At 27.5% G+C, this 24,850-nt stretch overlaps 1 protein-coding gene across 2 annotated transcripts in view; it reads left to right on the top strand.

The window, feature by feature from the left end:
* LOC100163621 (band 4.1-like protein 4) overlaps positions 1-24,850 on the top strand; it is a 171,967-nt gene that overhangs the window by 11,367 nt on the left and 135,750 nt on the right. For both annotated transcript variants that reach the window (XM_008182275.3, XM_001952827.5), the window contains exon 2: positions 6,562-6,683. In XM_008182275.3, coding sequence (XP_008180497.1) covers positions 6,600-6,683 — 84 coding nt within the window. In that variant the 5' untranslated portion in view covers positions 6,562-6,599. The remainder of the gene's footprint in view (positions 1-6,561; positions 6,684-24,850) is intronic.

Raw genomic sequence — 24,850 nt, 5'->3', positions numbered from 1 at the left:
AGTGTATACGTATTTACCATAATATTTTTATACTGCATGTAGCTACACCATTACTGAAGTTTCAACAACTAGAGCTTTGTTTTTTAGCATTGTGTACTTATTTTGTTTTTATAATAGGTGCTATTATTTCACATTGAGATGGAATGGTTTTTATTTTTTTAATTGTCTTATGTTTTTAAGAAAAGTGAATACTTATAATAGTAAATTATGAAGAGTGATTATATTCGTGTTACGTTATGTATAAATATTATACTATATTTACTAGTATCTAGGCCCTATAGTATAATATTATGCATTCTATAATATTAATATGAATAAAAAAATTTTTATCCTAGTTTTCATTAAATGTTATAAAAACGAATATGTGTTGAAAGTACATTGCCATAATTTTATATTTACTCATAATTTAATACACCTACTTATAAAAAAAATAAAATATGGCAATTTATTTTTATTTATTTTACTTTTTAAACTTTCTCAAAATATTCGAGTACATAAATATTAACTTTTTGACATCTCAGGTGCATATTCTCTACATTGTAGAGTCACACTAAGTAAAAAAACTGTTGTTCCCCTTTATAACATATTTTTTCAAACTATTTTAATAAATTAGGATGAAAAACAATGAACTTTTTCGCTTTACATATAAGTCATAATATATTATTTAACAATGTAAATTCTAAGTGAGAAATAAAACCATAGTGATTTTTATTTTAACAACATCTAATAGAAAAATAATTTGAATAGGTACATGTGGTTCTTTACATAAATTACCAAAAGCTATATTATATCCTCCCTCTTCTACTGTTTATATATGATTGTATAAGTATAATCGACGTTTTTCGTTGGAATAATAATTTTATTTTTATACTTATTTCATGTACCTGACATAATTGCAACATTTTTTTTTATAACCTATAAATAAACTCATCGTAACTTATTTTTATTGAAAAAAACGCGGCGTTTCCATGTACAAATACATATCTTTGCGTGTTAAATCCTTGTTAACTATTAACTTCTAACTTAACGATATTGTGTTCACTGAACTTAACTATGTTCGTTAACTTGGCCACTTTCTATGGTTATATGATATACCTCATAATAATTACATATGTATAACTAGTATATCCAGAATTCAGATAGGTACTGTACTGAAATATACAATCATATTGTTATTATAACAATATTATATTAGACATTAAGAATCGTATTGGGCATGTACGGTCGTCAATGGTTCGTATAAATATTTCTATCAATGTTTGAAAAAAAAAAAATTGATGAGATCTGACGTTTGTAATACTGCGCGAAACGTCTTCCAAACAACCCTTGTCCGGTGGCTTATTACATCGTCGTCGTAGCGGTATTAACGAACCATTTGACGCGCATATCGAACGTTTATAGAAGAAATAGCTCTGCGGGTGGCGACGTAGATAATATTATAGACACTATGTCAGCGCAACTAGAGCGTGTGATAAATATTTATCCCGTGGCGTATCGTCGTGTATTGGCGGCGATTTGTAATGCAAACAACAATAACGTACCGTTTCAACAGCCATGGTTTAGCATATATTATTATCATCATCATAACTATTATTACGGAATTTTAACGGCCGTCGATTTTTCTTACTGGTCCTAAATTATACCTATAGCTGTTATACCTATATTATATTTATATATTTCTTTATTTATTACGTATGCGAACGGGTCCCGCAGCGCGTTAATTTGCCATGCGGCAGACGACGCACGTCTATTACGTAGCTACCCAAACTATATACTATCCATATAATAGTTAGGTATTGTATTAATAATATAATACATATATTATATAGGCATATAGTTATACGGAGTGCGATGGTTGGTAAAAAAATTAATAAGAAATACAATTTAAAAAAAAACTAATTTCAAGATTCCCAATGTACCTATACTAGTATCTTTGATTTTTTTACATTCCGTTTACAGTTCTTATAAAAACTTGTTTAAGTTTAAAAGAATAGTGCGTTTAGATATAACGATGAATATGTTTGCAGTCTGAAACACATTTATGCAAGGTATATTTTACAGTTTTGGACATAATCAGCAGATTGTAGATCTATAAATACTTTAAAATGTTTATTAATTAATTCAATTTATTTTTGTTTGAGTGCTCAATAACATGAATAAAAAATATTAAAATTATATATATATATATTTCACAATCAATTTTAATTATTGACCAAATAATGTAAATACAAATTGTATTACACCCGCATGTAAGTTACATATTATAATATAGGTAGTTGTTATTATATATTATATAATTTTATAAAGTGGCAATAAATATTTGAAAATAAAAAAAAAGAAAATCAACTACCTATGTAACTTCTATCCTTAATACCAATATTCATTCTTAATATGAATTCGGGCGTTCTTATGCTCGTTAAGCTTCTTTCGTGAACTTGTAAACATAATCTAGGCAAAGGCATTATCAACATAAAGATCGAGTATAGTGTAAAAAAGGAAATCGTCCGGGTATAAAAAAATTATTTGATGATAACTATATGGTACAAAAACGAACGTCTTCGAAATTGTTTTACTTCATATCTCTATAAATTATAATAACATTTTATATATAATATATACCACATAGTAAAATATAGGTATTCCTTAAAACTTTTGACATTTAGCATTATATTTAATTAAAAATTGAAAATATATTATATATACCTATGTCGGGAAAATGTTAGTTCAAGTATTTATTACTCTTAAAAATGTCATCAATTCTTTATAATGATATAAACTTTTTTTATTACACATAGTTTGTGATTTTGTACTCTCCTTGCTATATTTTATTTAATTATAATTTACAAGACTATATTATTGCCTGTTAGATTGACCTTAGCCAAATATTATATTAGTTATTATAAATCAATATCAATTTATTTGAAACTGCTATACATTATTGAGGCATTGAATTACCTTGTATACCCTATTGGCTACTGGCCTACTCCCTATATAGTATTATTTATTATTAAAAACTTAACGCTAGTAATTGTAAAACTTTTTAGTTTTTAGATTTATATGGGTTTGATATAATTGATATATGGTCATATATATTTTAGACAGGTAAAGGATAATACCTAAAATATACGCAAGTACCTATATTACTTCATATTTTAAGTACAATGATTAGCTGTATGGCAGCATACATGGGCCATGGTAACTAGTGAGATAAAATTAATGGGGAGGTGGCCATATAGAGTTACCATATGTCTCTGGTTTGTCGGGATTGTACTAGTTTAGAATAATATAGCCAATATAAAATATATGTTGAAATGTTGTCTTTTACTAAAGACGCCAAGTAGAAAAACAATATTAATGTTAAAAAAAAAGCAAATAATCAATTTGTTTATACTTGATTGAATAACGAATTATATTTTAAAATTATATTTTCTCAGTTTTGCTTCATTATTTTACGGTATTTTGGTGTCTCGGGAATGTTTCTTTCCAGGATCGTTTCCGTGAATTAACGGGAGTACCAACCCTTTCTTGAATTATTATCAATTTTGTTTAGTGTACTATGAAATGTGACCAAATTAATATGTTTAATGTCAGGCCTGGTATTTCCAGGTAAGAACGTGGCCCGCCCACACGCACTAATATCTATAATTTAATTTCAATAACATATCAGAATTACAGATATTGTAATCTAAAATATGAATTTAAAATTATTAAATTTATGAAATTCAGAACTACATGCAAATTTGTATTATTAAATACTATAATATGTGAATTCAACGATATGCACTTATATATTTATAGTTCAAATAATTGGCACAATCACTACAGCAATTTAAAATTTTAATGCAATATATAAATTTGAAATGTGATTAACAAATATCATTCCAATTTCGATAGGTATATTATTATAATTGTATGGATCAAAATTATAAAATTGATGGACCAAGTTGCGCATAAGGTAACCTTAACCTAATATTAATATTAGATAATACCTACATAATAACCTGCCTTCAATTGTTTTTATATACGCTGAATTGAGTTATTGTTAAAAACTGAAAAATTTAAACCTTTGCATGTCGTTGACATGCTCCTTCTAGCGTTTAATATGTATAATACTTATACTGTCAGTATTTTTAAAAACTGGACATTACATATTTCTGTATATAGTAAACAATACGAGTGCAGAGCGGAAATAGTTGAATAGATAATAGAATACCGTCATGTTATATTCTATATTGGAAATTGACATTCAATTACAATCACGTAATACGGATAATTGTTGGTTTATGTAACAAAAAATATTTTATATTTTTGGATATTTTAGTGTGTTACGAGCACTGCAGGGTACACCACATTGTTTACCTACCTACGTTCCAGATTTCTGTGCATTTCTTACAAAAAAACGAAAATAGTGGCCCATCTGCATGTACATTGTACCTACCTACATATTTTCGATTCCGAGCTAGAAATGTACTGTTCTTACAATAGTGTATGATCTATTCACTATTGATCTATACGTGTTAAATGGACTATTTTATTTTTAGGGTTACCTAAAGCCAAAAGGAATGCTACATAGTATTATTTTTATTTGAAAACTTAATTTATACATAAAATGTTTATACTTTATGTTCTGTAGTGATAAAAATTGGACTCAATTAATAATTTATCCGTTGAATGTTTGTATTTATCTGAAAAACTTTGTAGGTATAATATATTTGTATTGAATATTGATATTTTATTTATATAATATATAAATCTTACGTTTAATTGGAAAATAAAAACGTTATTTAGTCTTATACTTTTATTCATACAAAATGAACAAAAAACATAAAATAATATTTTAGCTTAAAAATGTTATATGGTATTAAAATGAGGTTAACGAATTAAATTAAAATATAGCGAAAATCATTTTTATAAAACACACACGTAGGTAACATTTGATATTAATTTTTTTCAAAGTTAAAATGTATTTATATTAACTAACGCATAACATGTACCAACGTTAATATTCTCTGTGACTTACGACAGAAATAAACGATTAAAATAAAAACTAATTTTAAAAAGTTAACTAAGAAGTTTAAACAACCAAAATTCACTTTTATATGTTATTTCAATTGTATCTGTAGGTACTCTGTAGGTAATAAAATCTGTAAAACGAAGCCAAATTAGTTTTTCACTGTTTAAAACACATTCAAAGATTTTACTATACCAGTTAGGTTGGCTTGTTTCGTTATAATGATCAGTTTGCTGTTGGCATATTATTATGTTTAAACAGCATTAGAACACGAGTGTTTATAAAATTAACAAAACTTATCATTCTGTAATGAATTGCAGTTGTTGATTCAAAATGTACATTTGTAGGTTTTATAAATTCATAGAAGTATTATTTTTTCAACGTATACTTTCATATCCTTTTATAAATGAACAGTCGAACAAAACGATAGCAATATAAATTGCAACTCAATAACTATATATATTATTTATCTTTTTAACATGTTTTTCTGTTCCTTGCCCAAGACAAAGCACAAGGGAAAATAAATATTTGTTGAAAGCTATCTCCCATCCGGCTCTTCTAGTTATACGATTATAATATTTTTGTAACGATATTTGTCTGATTAAATATTAAAACTTTATTGTTTCCCCATTAGAAATCCCTGGTCACGCGTCTGCTTCTATATTTACCATTTCATTTTTACAATTTGACGAGGAGATTTATCATTTTTTGTGCGTATAGAAAGCCTCCAAGGAATCACGGTTTCCCAAAGGTTAGTGTTATCCCGTTAATTTTTTTCTGTTTTCGAAGGATGTGTTATTTCAGAACTTGTCCTTCGGCCTACTACTGCCTAGTCCCTTCTCACCACTATCTTATCCATTCGTATTATTTTTACTAGCTTATCCATCGTGCGTAAAAGTTTGGGGTATTTCGCGTAAATCGCATTTACGACCGAATGTTTTGGACAACGTCCCGTGGGTTAAGTTGTAAAGCTCCCCGCTCCACTAGCGTATTCCCTTGGCAATTCCCCGGGGACAATATCCCGAAATTCCATTCCAGTTGACTGACCATATGGGAAATTGTTGTGGGTAACATAAAAATCCAGTTTAATCGAAGGCGAATAATAAAAAAAAAAAAATGGTTCCATTAAAATAGTCATCGAATAAACGCATTTGATCGCAAAATAAACAATATTGTATACAATATGCAAAACGGATAACATTGTAGAATTATACTCGCAAAAATTATCTCAAACTAAAATGCTAAGGGCAAACAATGTCCTATATAATGGGTGTATTTAATATCCTTAAAAGGCTCATTGAAATTCTTCTATACGTTCAGTGAATAAAGAAATTAATCGCCCGAGGGACACGACAACATACGAATATAACAAACGATTTTTATAGCCTGTGAAAAGTTTTGCTGATTATTTTTTTCAACTGAAATAATACAATTTTATAATAAATATTTCTACGACTTTTTATTATTAAAATGTACTTTAGAATTAGCTTATCTTTCGTTTTAACTCAAAAATAATAAAGTATTAAAAGTTCTTATTTTTTTATTTATAGATCTATTTGGCGAGATTTAATAATAAAAAGAATCCAACATGGGCTGTTTTTGTACCAGCGCCCGAACACACCACTGCAAAATCGTATTTCTCGATGATCAAGAACTCGTGCATGAAGTTCAGGTAAGAAAAAATATATTTTATTAAATACCGTTATCGGGTATTCATTATTAATACAATTTATAGTATAATAAGACTATGATATACAATGTTATGTAGACATTTGAATATCGGTAGGTACAATAGGTAAGTGTTACAACTGTAATTAACGAATCATATATTATGATCATTCGTTCAAATAATATGTGTATTGTAAATTATTGAAAGGTTTTCAAAAATGTTATTATGCCCTTTGAAATTTATTATAATATTATGGCAGTTGATTCCAATAAATATCGATATTTTTCAAGTATGTTTTATACATTTTACTTATGAATATAGTTTGTGAATATTTAAAACATCAGTTTAAAGTTGATACTATAAAGAAAAAAAAGAGTAAATGCAATTATTATATATTACTATACCAAAATATGTAAAATCTATTGTTTTAAAAATGTAAAAAAAAATCATATGAAAATTGTATATCGTATGTCTATAGAACTATGCAAATATTGTATGTATGAACTTACATTTAGTTTAAAATATTATATTATAAAATGGTGGTTTAAATTTTTCCTGACGGTGGTAAATCGCCTGTGATAAAAATAATTTTAATTTAAGTCACTAAAGTCGTAATTGGTTTTATAGTTATACGAATAATGAAAATAAAGTATTTTGAGTGTATGTTCGTTTTTTAATTTCTTATTATTACCAGCTAAGTATTACAATTCACAATATAATAAACGCAACAAAATTACCATTAATTTGATTGAGTAGTATTATTATATAGTAACTTGAACACTTTAAATACTAAAGGTAATTTATCAACGAACATAAATTGTTTTTGTGTTTACTAAAATATCTTAAATGTATATAAATATTATTTACTTTTTATAGAAAATGTATGGCATAACAATTACATAACAATAATTATATAGGTCCTACTTAAATACAATATTTACTATTTGACATTTGAAAGCTAATTTTAGTATGATGACTTTTTTTTAAATAGTGTTGAAAAAATAAGTAATAAATAATTAATGGGTTCATCATCGTCCCCAATCTAACGTTTTCATATCATAATTTATAGACATGCAATGTAAAATTAGTAGGCGTGTTTATAAGAAATAAGCACCGCCAGTGAAAGGAATCGAGAAAAAACTCTAAATTAATTTATCCTCTTCAATAATACATTTTTAATTTAATTTTCAAATCAAAATAACTTTTTGTTCCAAAAAAAAAATAATCCTTTCATGAATAATATAATTAGGTCTTGTATATTTATTACCATTTTTTTTTTACTTTTTTGAATGAATTGTTGTAGTTCAACAATCGTTTTAATGAAACTAATTTATTTAATACTATCAATAATAGTAAAACATGCTCATTATTGTAACTATATGGTTTTAAAAAATATTAATTTTATAGTTTCCTTTTCATGAATTTATTCGATATCATTATTACCAGCAAATAACTATTGTAATTAAATATTTCGAAATTTCTATGTTATTCTTGTACTCGAATGAAATTGTCGAATGAAAATGTTTTTAAGCCTATTATACGTTTATATAGCTTCTGAAGTTCACAAACCATTTAATATATTATATCTTGCTCTGCTACAACGGTTCTGCAGTTGGTGTCAATTTGTTCTACACATTTTTGGCCCGATTCCCAATCACCCTAGAATATTATATTATAATATATTATATAGTTTAGTATGTACAAGGCAATTCAACGTCAGCAGCAGGCGGCTTAACCAAACCAAACTTCATAATATTTCTTTCGTTTCTTCATGATCTAATTAAGTTCAAATTTGCAATTTGCTTTGTCCTATAATGAAATGGTAAATGATTAATTAAGAACACTGACGAAAGTTTATATTTCCCTGGAGATTTTTTTCGCAGCTATATATGCAAGTTTTTGGGCGTGAAGGTCATGCTCTTATAATTTCTCAATCCTGTCCCCCCTCGTTCTTCTCACTTCGAGTGTCGATTGAAGTACCTAATCTATATAATAACTGGCTCCGGGATTTAGTTTTATAATATTGGAAATCAGCATACAATTTTATTTATGTATTTGGACCTACGTATCTAATAAAATGGCTAGGTTTGTTGACGTGACATCAAACTCTAAAGTAGGGGAACACGGGGCAAAACCGACTGAAAAAATGAATATTTTCATAATAATTCAGGATCTTAAAATAAACGTGATCTGTTTGTACAGTTGTATTAAGTAACTTCTTGTTTACAATATTGAATTACAATACAGTGGAATATCATTCATATTTATTTTTTAACAAGCCATTAACTATTTTTTAACATTTTATCGGTTTTGCCCCGATACTGGGGCAAAATCGATTTTTAATGGGGCAATATCGATGCATGGTATAACAGATACTAAAATAATGATGGAGAAAAATATAAATACAAATAACCATTGTATTTAAGTATTTTAACTATAGTAGTAATGGTTTCATAAATTACCTATGTAGGTATTATAAGACATTTATAACATTAATTAATATTAAATAAAAACAAATTTTAACAACACAAGTTGTTCTAAATAAAATAAAATAATTGATTATTAGGTTGGTGTGCCTAATCCTAACCTATAATAAATAAATAGCAATTATCAATCATTATAAAAACTCATCGGTTTTGCCTCATCGGTTTTGCCCCGAAGTATAATTTTTACGAAATTGTTGATAACTTAAACAATATTATTAGATAAAATAAGTTAGTGATTGTAAAACAGTCTTTACAAGTTGTAGATTCATACTAGACGAGTATTGTAATTGTAGTATAGTTCTATCATTGTTAAATCTTAAATTCAAAATATGAAATTATAATAATAATTAACATTAAAATGTTCGTAATCGAATAACAATTCAAACAAAAACGTTGCAGTTGATGTTAACAGTGATAACATCATGTTTCATGATAAGAAATTAAATAAATTTAAAACTTATAATTTTCATCCATAGAATAATGCGAAATAAGCAATATCGGTTTTGCCCCAGTATCGGTTTTACCCCGTGTTCCCCTACCTATGCGACATAATTTATTTTATATGTTTGAAATGCTACATTTCAAATAGCTTATAGCGGTTCTTTCTGGTTTAATTAAATGTAGAAAAGATAGAAACGGGTAGACATAATATATACAATATATAGAAATATACATGGAAGATGGGGTTAATCGTGTACCGTAATAATTGAGCAACAGCAATAAAAATTACTTCATAATCGTTAAAACAATCTCTATCAAATTCTTTTTATCTTATTCCTACTGCTTTTTAATTTTGTTTTTAGATCCCCCATTTGTGTAATCATTATTGTACACCTACATTTTTACTTAACATATTATATGTTAATTAAATTCGTCCAATACGATGATTATTTCTAATAAACTGAAGTTGAAATGATACCTATACGTTCTTCTATATAGGTACGTCTGTTTTAAAATGGTGTTATGTCTTGCATGTCACTAGTTATGTCAGTTGTTACTTTTATTGTCTATTCAATCTAAAACCATATAATTGTGTATTTATACGCATCTATTGAATATGGTTGAATTTATAATTGAATAATGCATATCATATTTTTATGTTGAATGGTAATCATTATAACCAAAATAATGGAAATGGTCTTTATTGTTTTAGGATATAGAGATATCTATATAGTAAAATAATAATAGGTACGACATATCTTGAAAATATTCTCTTCAAAAACAACAAAATAATATTTTAACTATCTACTAACATAAGGTTGTCTTTACTCTTTCTTAATAGTTTTCTTGAATTCAATTTAACCTAGAATGTTTAATTAGGTATTATTGAACAATTCACATAAATATCATAATAGTAGCTAATACACATTAATACTTACTTAAATTAATATTTTACTGCTGGAAGGAATAATATTGGTATTATATATTATTATAATGTTAAGAAATTACGAGTAAAGTATTTATTTTTTATATTTTCAATGTATCTTTACAATTTATTAAACATTATGATCATGACATCATAAGCAAATTATTACTGTATTATTTTATGCGAATAAAAATATGAACTTTCATGTTTTATAAATATGAAAACAATTATTATGAATAAAAAAACAGAAATTTTTTTCACTTTAAACGCGGTCGTGGTCGTATCGTGAATCGTTTAAAATATTATATTATACGTACGTGTTTTAGTGTTTGACTAGGCTATTACTTATTAGTTATTATATGTAGTGTATGTACATTATATCATTTTTGTTTTTCGTATTTTCTAAGAATGAGACTTGCGGGAGTTTTTGATTAAAGTAACGAACTATTAGATTTTACGACAACAGTGGTGGCTGCGACCAAAACACATTTTATACGCGCCACAGAAATTCGTTCTTTTGCGAGATAAAGACGACGACGGCAAGAAAATATTTATCGCAAACCACGACTGGCCAGCAGTAACTGCTTCTACGCTATAGAGATATAATAATATATTATTATAGAATTATTATGTTTTTGGAATGTTTTTTCTTCTGTCTTTTTTCACGCAGTATTAATGCTGATGCAGCCTTTCTTCATGCCACTTTCTACTCCCACTCGACAATAATTATCCCCTATTGCACATCTCCGTAGCATCGGGGTTTCATTTTTTATCTTGGTTCGTTATAAAATATGTTCATTGTATTTGGAACAAATTTGGTCCAAGTTTTGCTCGTCTTTATGTCGCATGGACCGGTCCAATTTTAACATTTTCTATAAACGATCAACAGTGGCAAAACAACGCGGATATGTTATCCACTTCTCTACGGTATTTACATGACCGTATAATAATTTTAATATCGACATCCGTTACAGTAAGTGATTATCATGTTTTCAATACGGTTTAAGTTATAATTTATCGCTATTATTTTTTAGCATTGTTAGTCGTTTAATGCGCTATTGCAGGTTAAGTCACGACTCGTGATCATTGATTATTTTAAACAGTTATGTTGATAATTGGTAGGGAGTTTTATAGTTATATTAATTTATATATACTATATAGTATAACATAAAGTTGAACTAATTATCTTTTATAATGATATTCAATGACTTAATTATTTTATATTATAAAAGATTTATTATTAAAAAATCGATCTGCTGTGTTTATTTCGAGTGTACTTTGTAATATTTTAGAAGTACTAGTAGTAGTACACTTTAATGGGTAGGTTAAATTTGAATTCAATGAAAACTTATTAAATTCAGAAACGTTTTCAAGCACGGGCCATCTGTCAGCCTATTATATATTGCTTTGAATATTTTATTATTTTATAATTATTTCTGCTAGTTATTAATGTTTACATTTTAAAAATATGCAAAAAACAAATCATATTTGTTATAATATTATAGTTATTATTTTAATATTACAAGCTGTTATTAGTTATTATAACTTATAAGTCGATACCGACTAAAAGTGGCATAAGTATGTCGTATAAATAGTTTAAATAACTTAAAACTAATCTAAATATTGTCTTACTTATCAATCTAAATTGATTAAAATTCAAAATACACCAAGGTGTGATTTAATAATGTCTATACCTAATAAAAAATTTTGTTTTATGTTTTCATATTAACATGACTATATTTTTCTGAAATAATTATTTTAAAACAGTAATTATTATAATTTTCGGTTGTACCTATAATTTCATAGATTTAATTCAAAATTATCCATAAAGTAAAGACCATGATATTAAATATTTTATAGATAACATAATATTAGAACTGTTATTATATTAAGTCTTGATAATATACCGACTATCAATTTACTATCAAGTTTAATGCGAGGCTGTAAACGTATAAATGTATAATATTAATTTACTAATGACATTTTATTTCGTTACTTATAACTATAGTACTGGCCATGCCACGGTTGATGGTTATTACTTATTACTCTTTCAGACTGATATTATAATACTAGTTATTACTTATTAGTTAATAGGCTCTACATCTTTGGATGTAATCTGGAAATAATAATACGGTTCACATTATTATAACTTATAAAACATTAGGTACATCTGCACAGTTTTTGGTGATTATATGAAAATACATATGTATATATATATATATATATATATATATATGTATTCCCGTAATAATAGTTCACTGTAAATAACGCCAGGATATTTGATATTAATATAATAAATATATCGGGACATTTATATTAGACCGCACCATAACGAAAATGAACAAAATATTATAACAGAAGAGGATCGAATAAATTGAATAAACTATAAAGGAATGTGCTAAAAATTATGATTATTTTACTGAAGTACCTATATTAATTTTGTGTTTTAATTATTATTGTCACTGTGTCAGAATACATAAATAATCTAAATCTATCATCGTGGTAATTTTATTTAAATTAGGTAACATACAATGATATTTGGCTTAAAATTTAAAAGTAAAGATATTAGTTTTTGAAAGCTAATATTTGAATTAATATTATATTATTTTATAGGTAGTTATTATTTTTTTTATAATGTTTAGGTGTTAAGTAAAATTATATAATATATTTGAAACTATTGATTATGTATTAGAAAATATTTAAAAATGTATGTTAAGTATAAAAGTAAAAATAAATACTTACGAATTTATTGTGGTAAAACTGATTTTAGTAATTAACAGTAACATATTATTTAATGCAAAGAAAAAATATGGGTTGATAATTTAAAACCAAATATAGTTTTTAAAATAAATAATATATTTTGATTTTTAGACAATGAAACAATAGATAAATAAAAAATGAATTTTGTTGACAATCGTGATCGATGTTAATTGTATTTATGTATTTATCAATAAATGCTCTGCATTCCTCTCTTTTGTTTATTTATGAATTAGGTAGGTTGATAATTGAATAGAGTTTAACAGTTTAGAATATAGTTGGGTGTTATTTTATTTTCACTTACATAATACTTTGTAATTGTTTCAAGATCAGTATTATATAATAATTGTTGCATATGGGTTCTTACGAATAAAAAATGATATCATCTTAGTTTATTTGTTGTGTATTATTATTGAGCTAAAGTTCTATTAAACGTACACATAAATCATGCTAGATAGTTAAGTCGTCTTAGTGATCGTGTAAATTTATTATTTTATTAAATTCACTATAGTATTATAGGATATAGCCGTCCAGTTGGATAAACGGACGTGTTATTTTGATATTATAGGTTAGGAGAGTCAGCCAGCTGAAACGATTTATGCCAGTTGATAATCACAGTTTTATGGTTTCTGGGTGTACTATAATATGTCTCAATCTTGCAGTGCTTAGGTGGACATTACATACCAATGGAGTTTACCATAAAAACACACTTTTATATACAATAATGGCTTATGTGAATTTGAAATATTATTATTATAAAGGTTATAATGTCTGAACTGTCATCACAATCTTCTTGAATCCTCCATTCGTGAGTTTATCTTTAATTTTCCGGATACTTTTTGATGTTTTTATTACAACAAAAGAAGTAAAGAAAACTGCGCAACGGATAAAATAGTCTGATTGTGATGTTAGACTGCATTTAAAGAAAGGGTTGTTTCGAATGAAGCTGAACAATATCTCTCGGTTTAAGAATAGTGACATTTATTTTAAAAGTGAAATATCAAATTGTCAATAAAAGGTCTTATATGGTAGGTAGGTACCTAATACTTATATAATAATATGTCCTATTAACATAATATGGTTTGTTAGATAAATCATCATGCTATGGTAGGTACCCACAGTGAGTATGCAAGGTCACATTATTGTTATTCGTTATACAAATCAGGTGTACCTATATGTATTTTTTTTTTTTTGGTTTTGAGCTTGGAATATTGGGGTACCGTGTGTAATCCTTATGTGACATGTTTATTGCAGGTGAACTATTCATACTGACCAATACTCTGCTATTGTTATTTATGCGATATTAAATTGTCTCGATTCGACAGTCGGGATTGTCGGGGAACACAATAAATTGTGTGTAGTGAATAGACGTCAAATGCGATTATACTTAGGCGTATAAATGCTTGAAGTATGAATAGATTCGAATGTAAAACCAATGAAGTTTTCAAACGCACTTTTTTTTTTTTTATAAAAACCAGGTTTATTTTTGTTATTGTGATTTTTTTTCTTTATAAAAGTGTTTACATGAAAAAAAATTAATTTGCCCTGAGAAATTTAAAATAACAAAATAATTTATTTAAAATATATTGAATGAAAAAAAAATTACCGAATAAAGTGCATGTAAAATAATTCGTTTATGGAGTAAAACAGAACCCAGTAAATAAATATATATATATAGCTTAACACACTGTCAGATTTCTTTTACATCAACTACCAAGCGTATCTGCGCTTCCAACGACAACGCCTTCGAAACTTATAAAACCATCTCATTGTAACCAATATAAACGGTATCATAATAAAACGGGGAAAACAGAAAGAGAGAAAAAAATCAAATAAAACTACGTAACGAAAATGTAAAATAAAAAGAGCCCAAGAACGAACGATAAACTTTTTCTTCTAGTGAATCGAAACTGTGGGAGTAAGGTGTATTCTTTTCCATTTAAATAATGAGTCAACAAAGATGCTTCGAAGAGTGCACATATTAAAAAGCCTTATACCGAACTTAGCTTTTAGTAACCTTATTCTTTTTATTTATTTATTTTATTTCAAATGAAAATGAAAATGTATTAATTTGTCTAATTACGTTTGAGTTACCTTTATAAAAATTACTCTCGAAGAATCGAATTCATGAAACTTACGATTAAACAAGACAATGTCGATAATACGATATAATTGAATACATTTCTATCATTTTTAAATATCAATTACACTGATTCAGTATTTTGTTTAGATTCGAATAATTTACTATTGCCAGAACAACTTTATTCAATTTAAACGTTTTATGGTATATTTATAATAGCACACTATATTATATAACAATAATATATACCTATAGGCTATAGTCTAAACTAATAAGTATTACATAGGTACCTATGTGGTTTAGTAAAATACTCAGAAAATAATTTAATTATAAATGTAATAATTGCTTTGTTTGTGACTTTTTTTCATTAGTAATATGTATATATGTGTATTAAAGTAAATATTAGATCGTTAACATAATTTATTAAATTTGAATAAAAGTTAAGAACGCATTGTTTTCGAGCAGACGGGCAAAATGTATATTATACTAATTATTAGATAGGTAGGTATTTCGAAACTAGTGGTTTTAATTTATTGTTTAATCTTATACGTTGTAATTTGTATATAAATTACCAAATGGTAAATAAACAAAGTGTATACAACTTTTGAATACGATTGTACGTTTGTACTGTAAAGTGCATTCAACATTCAATTGTTTGTTCAGTTTTTGTATCATTGCTAGTCTTACTGGACGATCTCTATTTTTGATGTCCGACAAAAGGGTGCGCATGATTATATACTTGTTATAGGAATGGAGATAAATAAAGTGACTAAATTGTACTGTGTGCAATAATAATAACATAATGTAATGTACCTGTGTCCTGTATGGCTGTATATATACTGAAACTTAAATGTACAATGTAGTAGAAAAAAAATGTTTACACAAATGCCTAATATGTGAAAAGAACATAATATACAGAACGAACGTAAATCATTGCATTTCATACCCTTGATTCCAACCAAAACGAATTTCAAAGTGTAATATTTTGCTGCACGAAGTTCCTTAATGGATATCTCAAGTTGATTTGACGGTTGTTTGGATTTGACGTGCACGATATAATACCACCTATATTCCGTTTCCATATTAAATGCATATCAAAATCGTTATTGTGAAGGTATAGACGTATAGTATAACACAATAACAATAATAATAATGTGATACGTTATGGTAGTCGGTTATTTGGCATGATTTTGAAAACCTGTAAAATGCATATATAAAGTATTATTTACTTAGGGGCAAGTGTGTGATCGGAAAACGTAATGTTCACACATAATAATATTCCCTCAATACTTGATACACCTAGTCACTTATCAGTTATCACCATTGGTACAGCGTACCACTATATATAATACAACATTATATTATGCATACGATTGATTTTAACTTTTGAGCGTATTAAATAAAGTAGGTATTTCATAATATTTTATCACGCAGGTATCTGTAGTTGAATGCACATTTGACTTAAAATGTTAATATATACTTTTTTCAATACTTGACAAATATTCTCGTAACATATTTGTTTCCAGTTATATTATCTATATTACTAATATATAGCTACATTTTTTATTTTTCTATTTTTTTTTATATCAAAATTACCTAATTACTGATTAGTAGTTGCAATATTTTACTTTCGAGTGGAATTAATACATTCGGTGAGTATAAAACAGAAAATCAAATGCGGCAGTGTTCAATTACAGTCATTAAAAGTTTCAAATTTTGATTTGTTTTTAATTTTATCTTTTGAAATTATATGTTCAATTTAATTTTAAAAACTTTGAGGGTTATTCTTGAAATGTGGGTAAACATAATATAATATAGTTTTAACAAAATTACTGCATTTCGTTCGTCGAAATTAATTAGGTCTAAAATAAATTTATGGTGGAAACTCCGCAGATTCGTGTTTTTATACTCATCGTTTTTCTTCTATGATAATATTTTACTTCTCACTAAATTATTCTTTAGAAAATGGTCAAAAATTCTGTACTTATATCTTATATCGTTTATTTAATCGATATGGTTTTTTTGCGACAGGTTGGAGGATATTTTTGATTTACCGAACGGAACTACAGCGAGTGCCAAATCAATCGAGTATAATCGGAACATTTTAAACTAGGTATTGAAAGAACTGTAAAAATGTTTTACTTGTGCGGATATTTACACCACACCTCACAATTATTATAACTGGTTCGCCACTTATACCATCTTATTCTAAATATATTATGTCGGTAGCAGCTTATTTAGTCTCCTTCGTCCGTTGTGGATAAATCAATAATTTGTTTGGCTTCTACAAACCTGTTTTTAACTAATTTAATTAGTTTATGGTATTAAAGAATATAATATTATAATACAATGATACTTAAAGTAACAAATAAATACATATATTTTTACATTTTAATATTACCATTAATACTATAGGGTAAAGAGTACCTATTTATTAGAGTATATGTTGACTATTATGAAACGTATAATGATTGTTTAGAATGGAATGCGTATACACTCGTAGTCAGCTTAATATTTGTAGAGTTCAGATTCAAGAGATCATTGCGTGACTATCATATAGTGACCCAACTCATATTTTTTTTTGAATGCAATTAAATTGTACCCGTGTTTATTTTTTGTATTTTACATCACAGACTAGTAATTTATGAAACATTTCTTGACGGTTTTTTTTCTTCATAAACTGTTATTTATCTACAAAGAATTCTTCGACAGGAAAACAACGAGTGTTCGTAATATTAATCAAATTCCGGCCGCTCATTGGGACATTGGGAGGTGGGGTTGTACTGTGGAGTGTGGAATGTTACGCCGGTTTTGTTTGCTAATTTTTTTTACGCCTCCCTAATATGACCTGCCGGCTGCCTGCTAAAGCTAGGCAAACGCAAACCCCCTTTGACTATTTTTGTATAAACGTATCATGAGAGTGCGTGCTGTAGCGGATAAGAAGAGTAGACGGAAAACCACATAATAATAATATTATAATGATAATAATAGCGACAATATAATAATAATTACATGGGACGGGTTCGTGGGAAACGCTGGTAGATAGTAGTTGGAAGCAAGGCATCGGGGTAGATGGTTTGTCGAAAACGGTCGATTGGGTGAACTGGTTTTGGTATATTATGTAGGTACCGCGTCATCCATGGTAGTGATGATGATTATGATGATGATGATCTAAACGGCCGCAGCAACGAGTATACGTCGCTGAAAGTAAAGTAATCCAACTGGAAAAATTATATTATTACATGTAAATGATTACATAAATAACAAACTCTTAACAATTTAATGTTTTAATTATATGGGAGTAAAGTTTACGAAATATCTCTTCTAAGCTCTTATTATCCGTAACTTTATCAGATTGAATACCATTAAATTTATGGGATAAAGTTATAATAGAAGTGTGTATACCGACCTACAAATTAAATTTAAAAGACAACATAACAAAAAACTGGTGATCTATACAATTTAGATTTCTTTAAATATAATTATAATATATCATTTCCAATAATTTGTGTGATGAAATTTAATCATTCATTTTTGCATCCATATTTGTTATGGTGAATTATAAGTACTGTATTTTAAACGTAAAATGTTAGATATTTTAAAGTATCAAATAAATCAAAATTGTTTAGACAACCCTTTTTGAAAAGTTTGCAATCCCTATGTTTCAATAAAATTACTGTAATTAATTTCAGTATTTAATGTGTACACGGTTCATGGTGAAATGTTTTAAAAAGGTAATTTTACCTTGTTTTAATTTGATGCATTAGTAATATCAATTTTGTTTTTAACCGTCGTTCCATTTTATATTTAACACACTACACAGTGTACACATTTACTAACAAATATAGTTTATTATGTTTTAGATTTATTCAATACGTTTTCCTTAAATTTCCTCGGAATAATGTATATATTAAGCCGATTTCTTACGGCAATAAAATCGTAGGGTCTTCCGTATCGGGGAATCGTTTGACACGGTCGCTTGTCTATAATTTATTGTCATCCACTAGACCGGGACATTATATTAAAGACGGAAAGGAATAAAGAAAAAAAGTGTACATTAGCAAAAAAATTATCATTACCTATACCTAATTTATTTAGATTAATGATCCGTTAGGGTAAAAAAACTGATACTGAGAAGTTTCAAAAGAAAAATAATGGATGTGGTAAATCAATAGGCTACGGTCTTTGTACTTAGTTGTTACAGGTTAAATATTACTTTCTTTATACACTTTACAGAATATTTTGATCAGCGATTGAAACAATTTCTATTTCTACTATGTTTATTTGATTTTTGGTACAAATGTTGTATACAATAACATTCATTGTTAATACATAAATTTAAGCACTTTATAAAGTTTCTCATAAAGCAATACCCTCATTAAATAATAATTTTTAAACATTTAACATTTTTAATATAAAATAAATCTTGGTAAAATAATTAAATATGGTGTACAAATGTACAATTAATATTAATTGACTTTTAATAACCTTTCAAATCGTAAATATTTATTCAATATTTGGTTAAAATTATAATTTGAAAAGAGATTTTGTTAAATTATTAAATACAAATGATTTCAGGAACGTTTAGAAATAATATTATACCGAAATTTCAATATTTAATATTTGTATTATAGATACTGGAGGGTACTACCATCGCTGGATTATTTCTCTCATCTTGTGCTTCATGTGTTATTTTTATTATGTATATAGTGTTATGTCAGTCATCTATTTTACTTATTGTGTCTTGTAATACAAATTGTAAATTTTTCTAAAATAAAAGAAAAAAGATAAGGTACATTGAATTATTTGATAAAATCAATATAACTATTTCACTTTAATACAAAACATACTTACATAATATAGGTATTATATTTATTATACCTGAATTTACAAGTATTATTATTTTTAAAGTTGTAATTTAATAATGCAGGCGTTAAAATAAAATAAAATATTATATTTTATTATATTTTTTATAGTAGAGCAAAGTATAACAAGTTCTATGGTTTCAATAAGTCGTTTATTCTTTAATTGTATATTATAAACTGTGTACACCTATTTAAATATTTTGTATAGCAATTGATAAAATCGTAAATGCATATTTTTTTCCGAATTTTCTCGGAATGAATATCCCATGTTTTGAAAAAAATATATTGCATTAACATTTGAACGAAGTCCCACATGCAATTACTAATAATTATTAATTAATTTACCTCCTACATGATCACCGCGTGACCTGACTATGTACTTGCTGCAAGTGCTGCGATCATTCACGTTCTTCAATGATTACTCGACTCATCGTTCATATTGCAATTTCCGCCAATTGCTTCGGAAAATTAACCCAATAATCTCGAAATATTATGTCAGTGGGGGAGGATGCAGGAATGAGGAAAAAACGCGAATTCCATAGACACCATTAGTGATTTATCGTCCGGCCCAAAAATGGTATTTACACCTCGGGCTTTGTGTAATAACCCGTTCGTGCGTTACCGAGTGCGAGTGAGAGAAAACACAAAGATCATCAATTTTCGGAGTCGACTTTAGTAGGGGTTCCACATATATACACACAAGCGTACACACGCACTCCTACACACTCACACATAAGCACTAACGACGTAAACGTCTCATAAATTACTCTCGGGATCCCTCTAATACCCTCGGGAAGAACACCCATAAATATGTGTATAACTTATCATAGAGCACCCGGGCTATCGCCAGGTAAAAACGGAATGAATGCATGGAAATTAATAAAAACATTCATACATATTATGGGTAACCAATCTCTGGATAAGAATGAGTGACGTGTCCTGAGGGCGTAATACTTATAACAAAGACACGCAGAATATGGGAACTGTTTAAATATCATATTGTATACTAGAATACTGAATAACACATAATAATAATCAATTGTGATACTGTACAATATAGGAAATAAGCCGGTGTTAAACATGTTATTCTCATATAGTATATAATATTATTAAAATAATATTTTAATGTATATATACAATTTAGTATGGACTATAATAGGTACACCGTACACGTATAATACTGTCAGAAAATAACAAGTATGATATTTTATAAAATAATAATATAGTTAAAAACAATTTAAATGCTCTATTTATTAAATATATTTTGAATATATAAGTGTACCTAAATCTGTAACTTAACTGATGAAGTAGGTAGGTTTCTCTAATTTTAAATGTTTAAGACAAACTGTTTAATATTACAATATTAGGTAAAACTCAAATTAATAAATAACTGTTTGTAGAAAAATAATTGTTTGAAAAATTGAATCTTATTATTTGTGAAAATATAATATAGTAATTAATCAAAAAATCATCGACAAACCCATAGGTTTTAAAAAATATGTACTACTTCAATAATAATAATAATACGAGTATTGCATAATAAATACCTATCAAAATGAATTCTACTCATACCCATGTAGGTATAAGTGTTACGATTGATGATGACATGGTCAACATTTAACATACCTACCTAATATTATTGTTGTTAGCATCCCGTGGTTCTGAATTCGTCGTAAAGATGAAATTCTCTTGTTCAAAATGATTTATTTGTTGTCAGATTTATTTGTAATTTCTAGTCGATATCACCAAAAAACCTTCATTTGACTTTCCGGTGGAATAAATTATTGTATATATTTTATTCGAAAATGCTGTATGATTTATTTTAAAATCCATTAGAGGTGTAGGTACTTATTGTATTGAAAATTCCATATAATTTTTTATTACCAAAATTTGGGTAGATACGGCCTACAATAATACAGACATCCAGTTGTTAAATTAAATAGGTTCTAAACGTGATTTAGAAGAACAAATCTATTATAATTGTAAATAATAATATTTAGTAAGAAATGTTAACTTAAAATTATAAGTTAATAATTAGAAAAGTGTTGTTCTACAAAAGAAATTATATTTTATCATATTAAATCATTTAAAAAACTTTTTACTATTAACATAAATTATTTTTCAGTGTATTTTTGATGGCAGTAATTGAAATTCTTTTTAAATTCAAACGTGCAGCTTTTGTCAAATTATTCTTGTAAGCACTAATTATTTAAAGCACTTTTAAAAAGTTTAAAACGAACGTTTTCGACGGATGAATCACAATTATATTAGTTATAGTAGACTCGAAAACTGAAAAGGTCATTGCTCTTTTATTTTTTATTTGAAAGGGTTTTTAGAACATACCTTGTAGCGTATATACTATATAGGTATGCGATGTGCGTATTTAGAGTGTTAATTATGAGTTATGACTTATGAGAATTACATAACATACGTGTTTTATTTATAATTAGTGCGTCTTACAACTATAATATGCAATTCAATAAATTATTAGAATTTAGGTTTACTGAACTATACTCGGTTTAACTAAATGGTTAAATCTGTATCAATAAAGTGATACTAGTGATTAATTAAAACAATTTCAAACCCAAAATCCAATATTTGCGTTTCTAATAACCGAGCAATTTTTTTTCAATGCAGTAAAAATAGATAAGAGGCTTTTAGTAATGAAATTAATTACGACAAAAAAGGTCTTTACTCTTCACGGAAAAGAATCATAGCTTGTTTATGAATGCGTAAACGTTTTTAAAAATTGAAAAACATTGATTTTTCTAAACTGCTGCACCCCCTTCGCGGTATTGTTTTCAATTGATTTCGGATACCCGTGACCGACCCCTGAGTGGAGCGTCGAGTGGTATTTAAAAAAAAAAAAAATCATACGTCAAGCACCAGACGAGTGTGGCCGCCATTCGCAAAACTATTATTGTTATTATTATTATTATTATATCGTTGCTGTTAGTTGCTACAACATAATATAAAAGTATCACCTATCTACCATAATGATGAAAAAAAGAATAGTAACTTTTTATTTATTACACGGCCGTTTATCACGTTTTTTAATAAACGCCCGCGGGGAGCGGGAAAAACAAACAAAATCGCGGTAACGCGCACGTCCATGACATAACAATGCACATTGTCCAGAATATTACAATAATTCACGAGGTATACGCGCGGAAGATTTTTGGTACCTAAAGGATATAATAATAATAATATATTGTATAGTAGAATATTATTATTGCGACGTACAGACATGCTACCTGCAGATATCAGCTGACAGAATGTCTAATAAAAATTTGTTCGGACTGAAATATGAAAGACGTACGTCGGTCGAGCGTGTACTGCATTATTTTAATATTGTATTCTTTTATATTATTATTATTATATGTGTATCGTTCGAACGGTTGCCTCCTGTCACGGAAAACAATAATAATAATAATATTATGTGATATAATAACATATACCGCGGACTGCCGCGGCGCTGTGTCGTACAGACGTAACCGTAGATATAGGTCTCGTACATATTATTATTATTACTATTATTATTAACATCGTCGTCGTCGTACGTTATATTATTATTATTATACGTCGTAACGGAGTCTGATATTACGCATATTATACGTAAGTATATATAGTTTTTCTCCCCACGAAAAGACCCAATTTAAATGTGAAAAAAAAATGAGGAAAAAAACCGAAAACAAAAGAGGTGCACTATAAATTTTATATTGAATACATATTAGACGTTTAACGTCTGCCGGGGAATCTCAAAAAACGAGTACAGAGCCAAAGGCAATATCTCGGCCGCCGCCGCCGTAGTGTACCCACCCACTTTGCAGACACCCAGTTAATTACTATATTCATGTACACACACATACACACACACAATACCGACTGTACCGAATGTGGTCGTACCACTCGTACCACACGATGTTCTGACTACAACGTGGCGGCGTTCGATAATCATATGGTTCGTGTGATATAGTATACGTTTTTATAGAAGAAACTACTTATATTGTGATATGATGTAAGCACGGTGTGTAAGAATACTTCAGTGATGGGTAAAACGATCAAGGAATTATTTATATAAATCTATTTATTTACGTCTTATATTATTTTATTATACAAATACGGTTTATGAGTGTGTATAATATTATAATATATTATATTACATTGTTTATTTATTTTTTTGTAGGAGGCATTAACGACGGGCATCTGCCCTTTTACAAAACATATTTTATAATAATAAAATATGCACAGACTTATGACAAAAGTTGTAATTTTAGCCTAAAAATGAATATAACCGTGCCTTCGATGTTCAAATGGTAAAAAAACCATCAAAACACGGTTCGTTATTACCTGACACTATACGCGGGATATTAGTCGGTCCCAGCGGATCAGGAAAAACAAATATAATGTATAATCTTATCACACATGTAAACGGGTTAAGATTTGAAAAATATTTATTTATACTCTAAAACCTCTAATCAGGAAAAATATGTTTTATTAAAAAAATAATAGATGATATACTAGATGCTGATTTTTTCATATTTACAAGCGCCGATAAAGTTATAAAAACCGAACTTGACTAAAAAAAATTCTATTATAATTTTTTGATGATGTGA

The sequence above is a fragment of the Acyrthosiphon pisum genome, chromosome A1 (assembly GCF_005508785.2).
Source record: "Acyrthosiphon pisum isolate AL4f chromosome A1, pea_aphid_22Mar2018_4r6ur, whole genome shotgun sequence".
Taxonomy (NCBI): Eukaryota; Metazoa; Arthropoda; class Insecta; order Hemiptera; family Aphididae; genus Acyrthosiphon; species Acyrthosiphon pisum.
The sequence above is the reverse complement of the archived record's forward strand: the minus strand, read 5'-3'. Positions and strand labels throughout refer to the sequence as shown.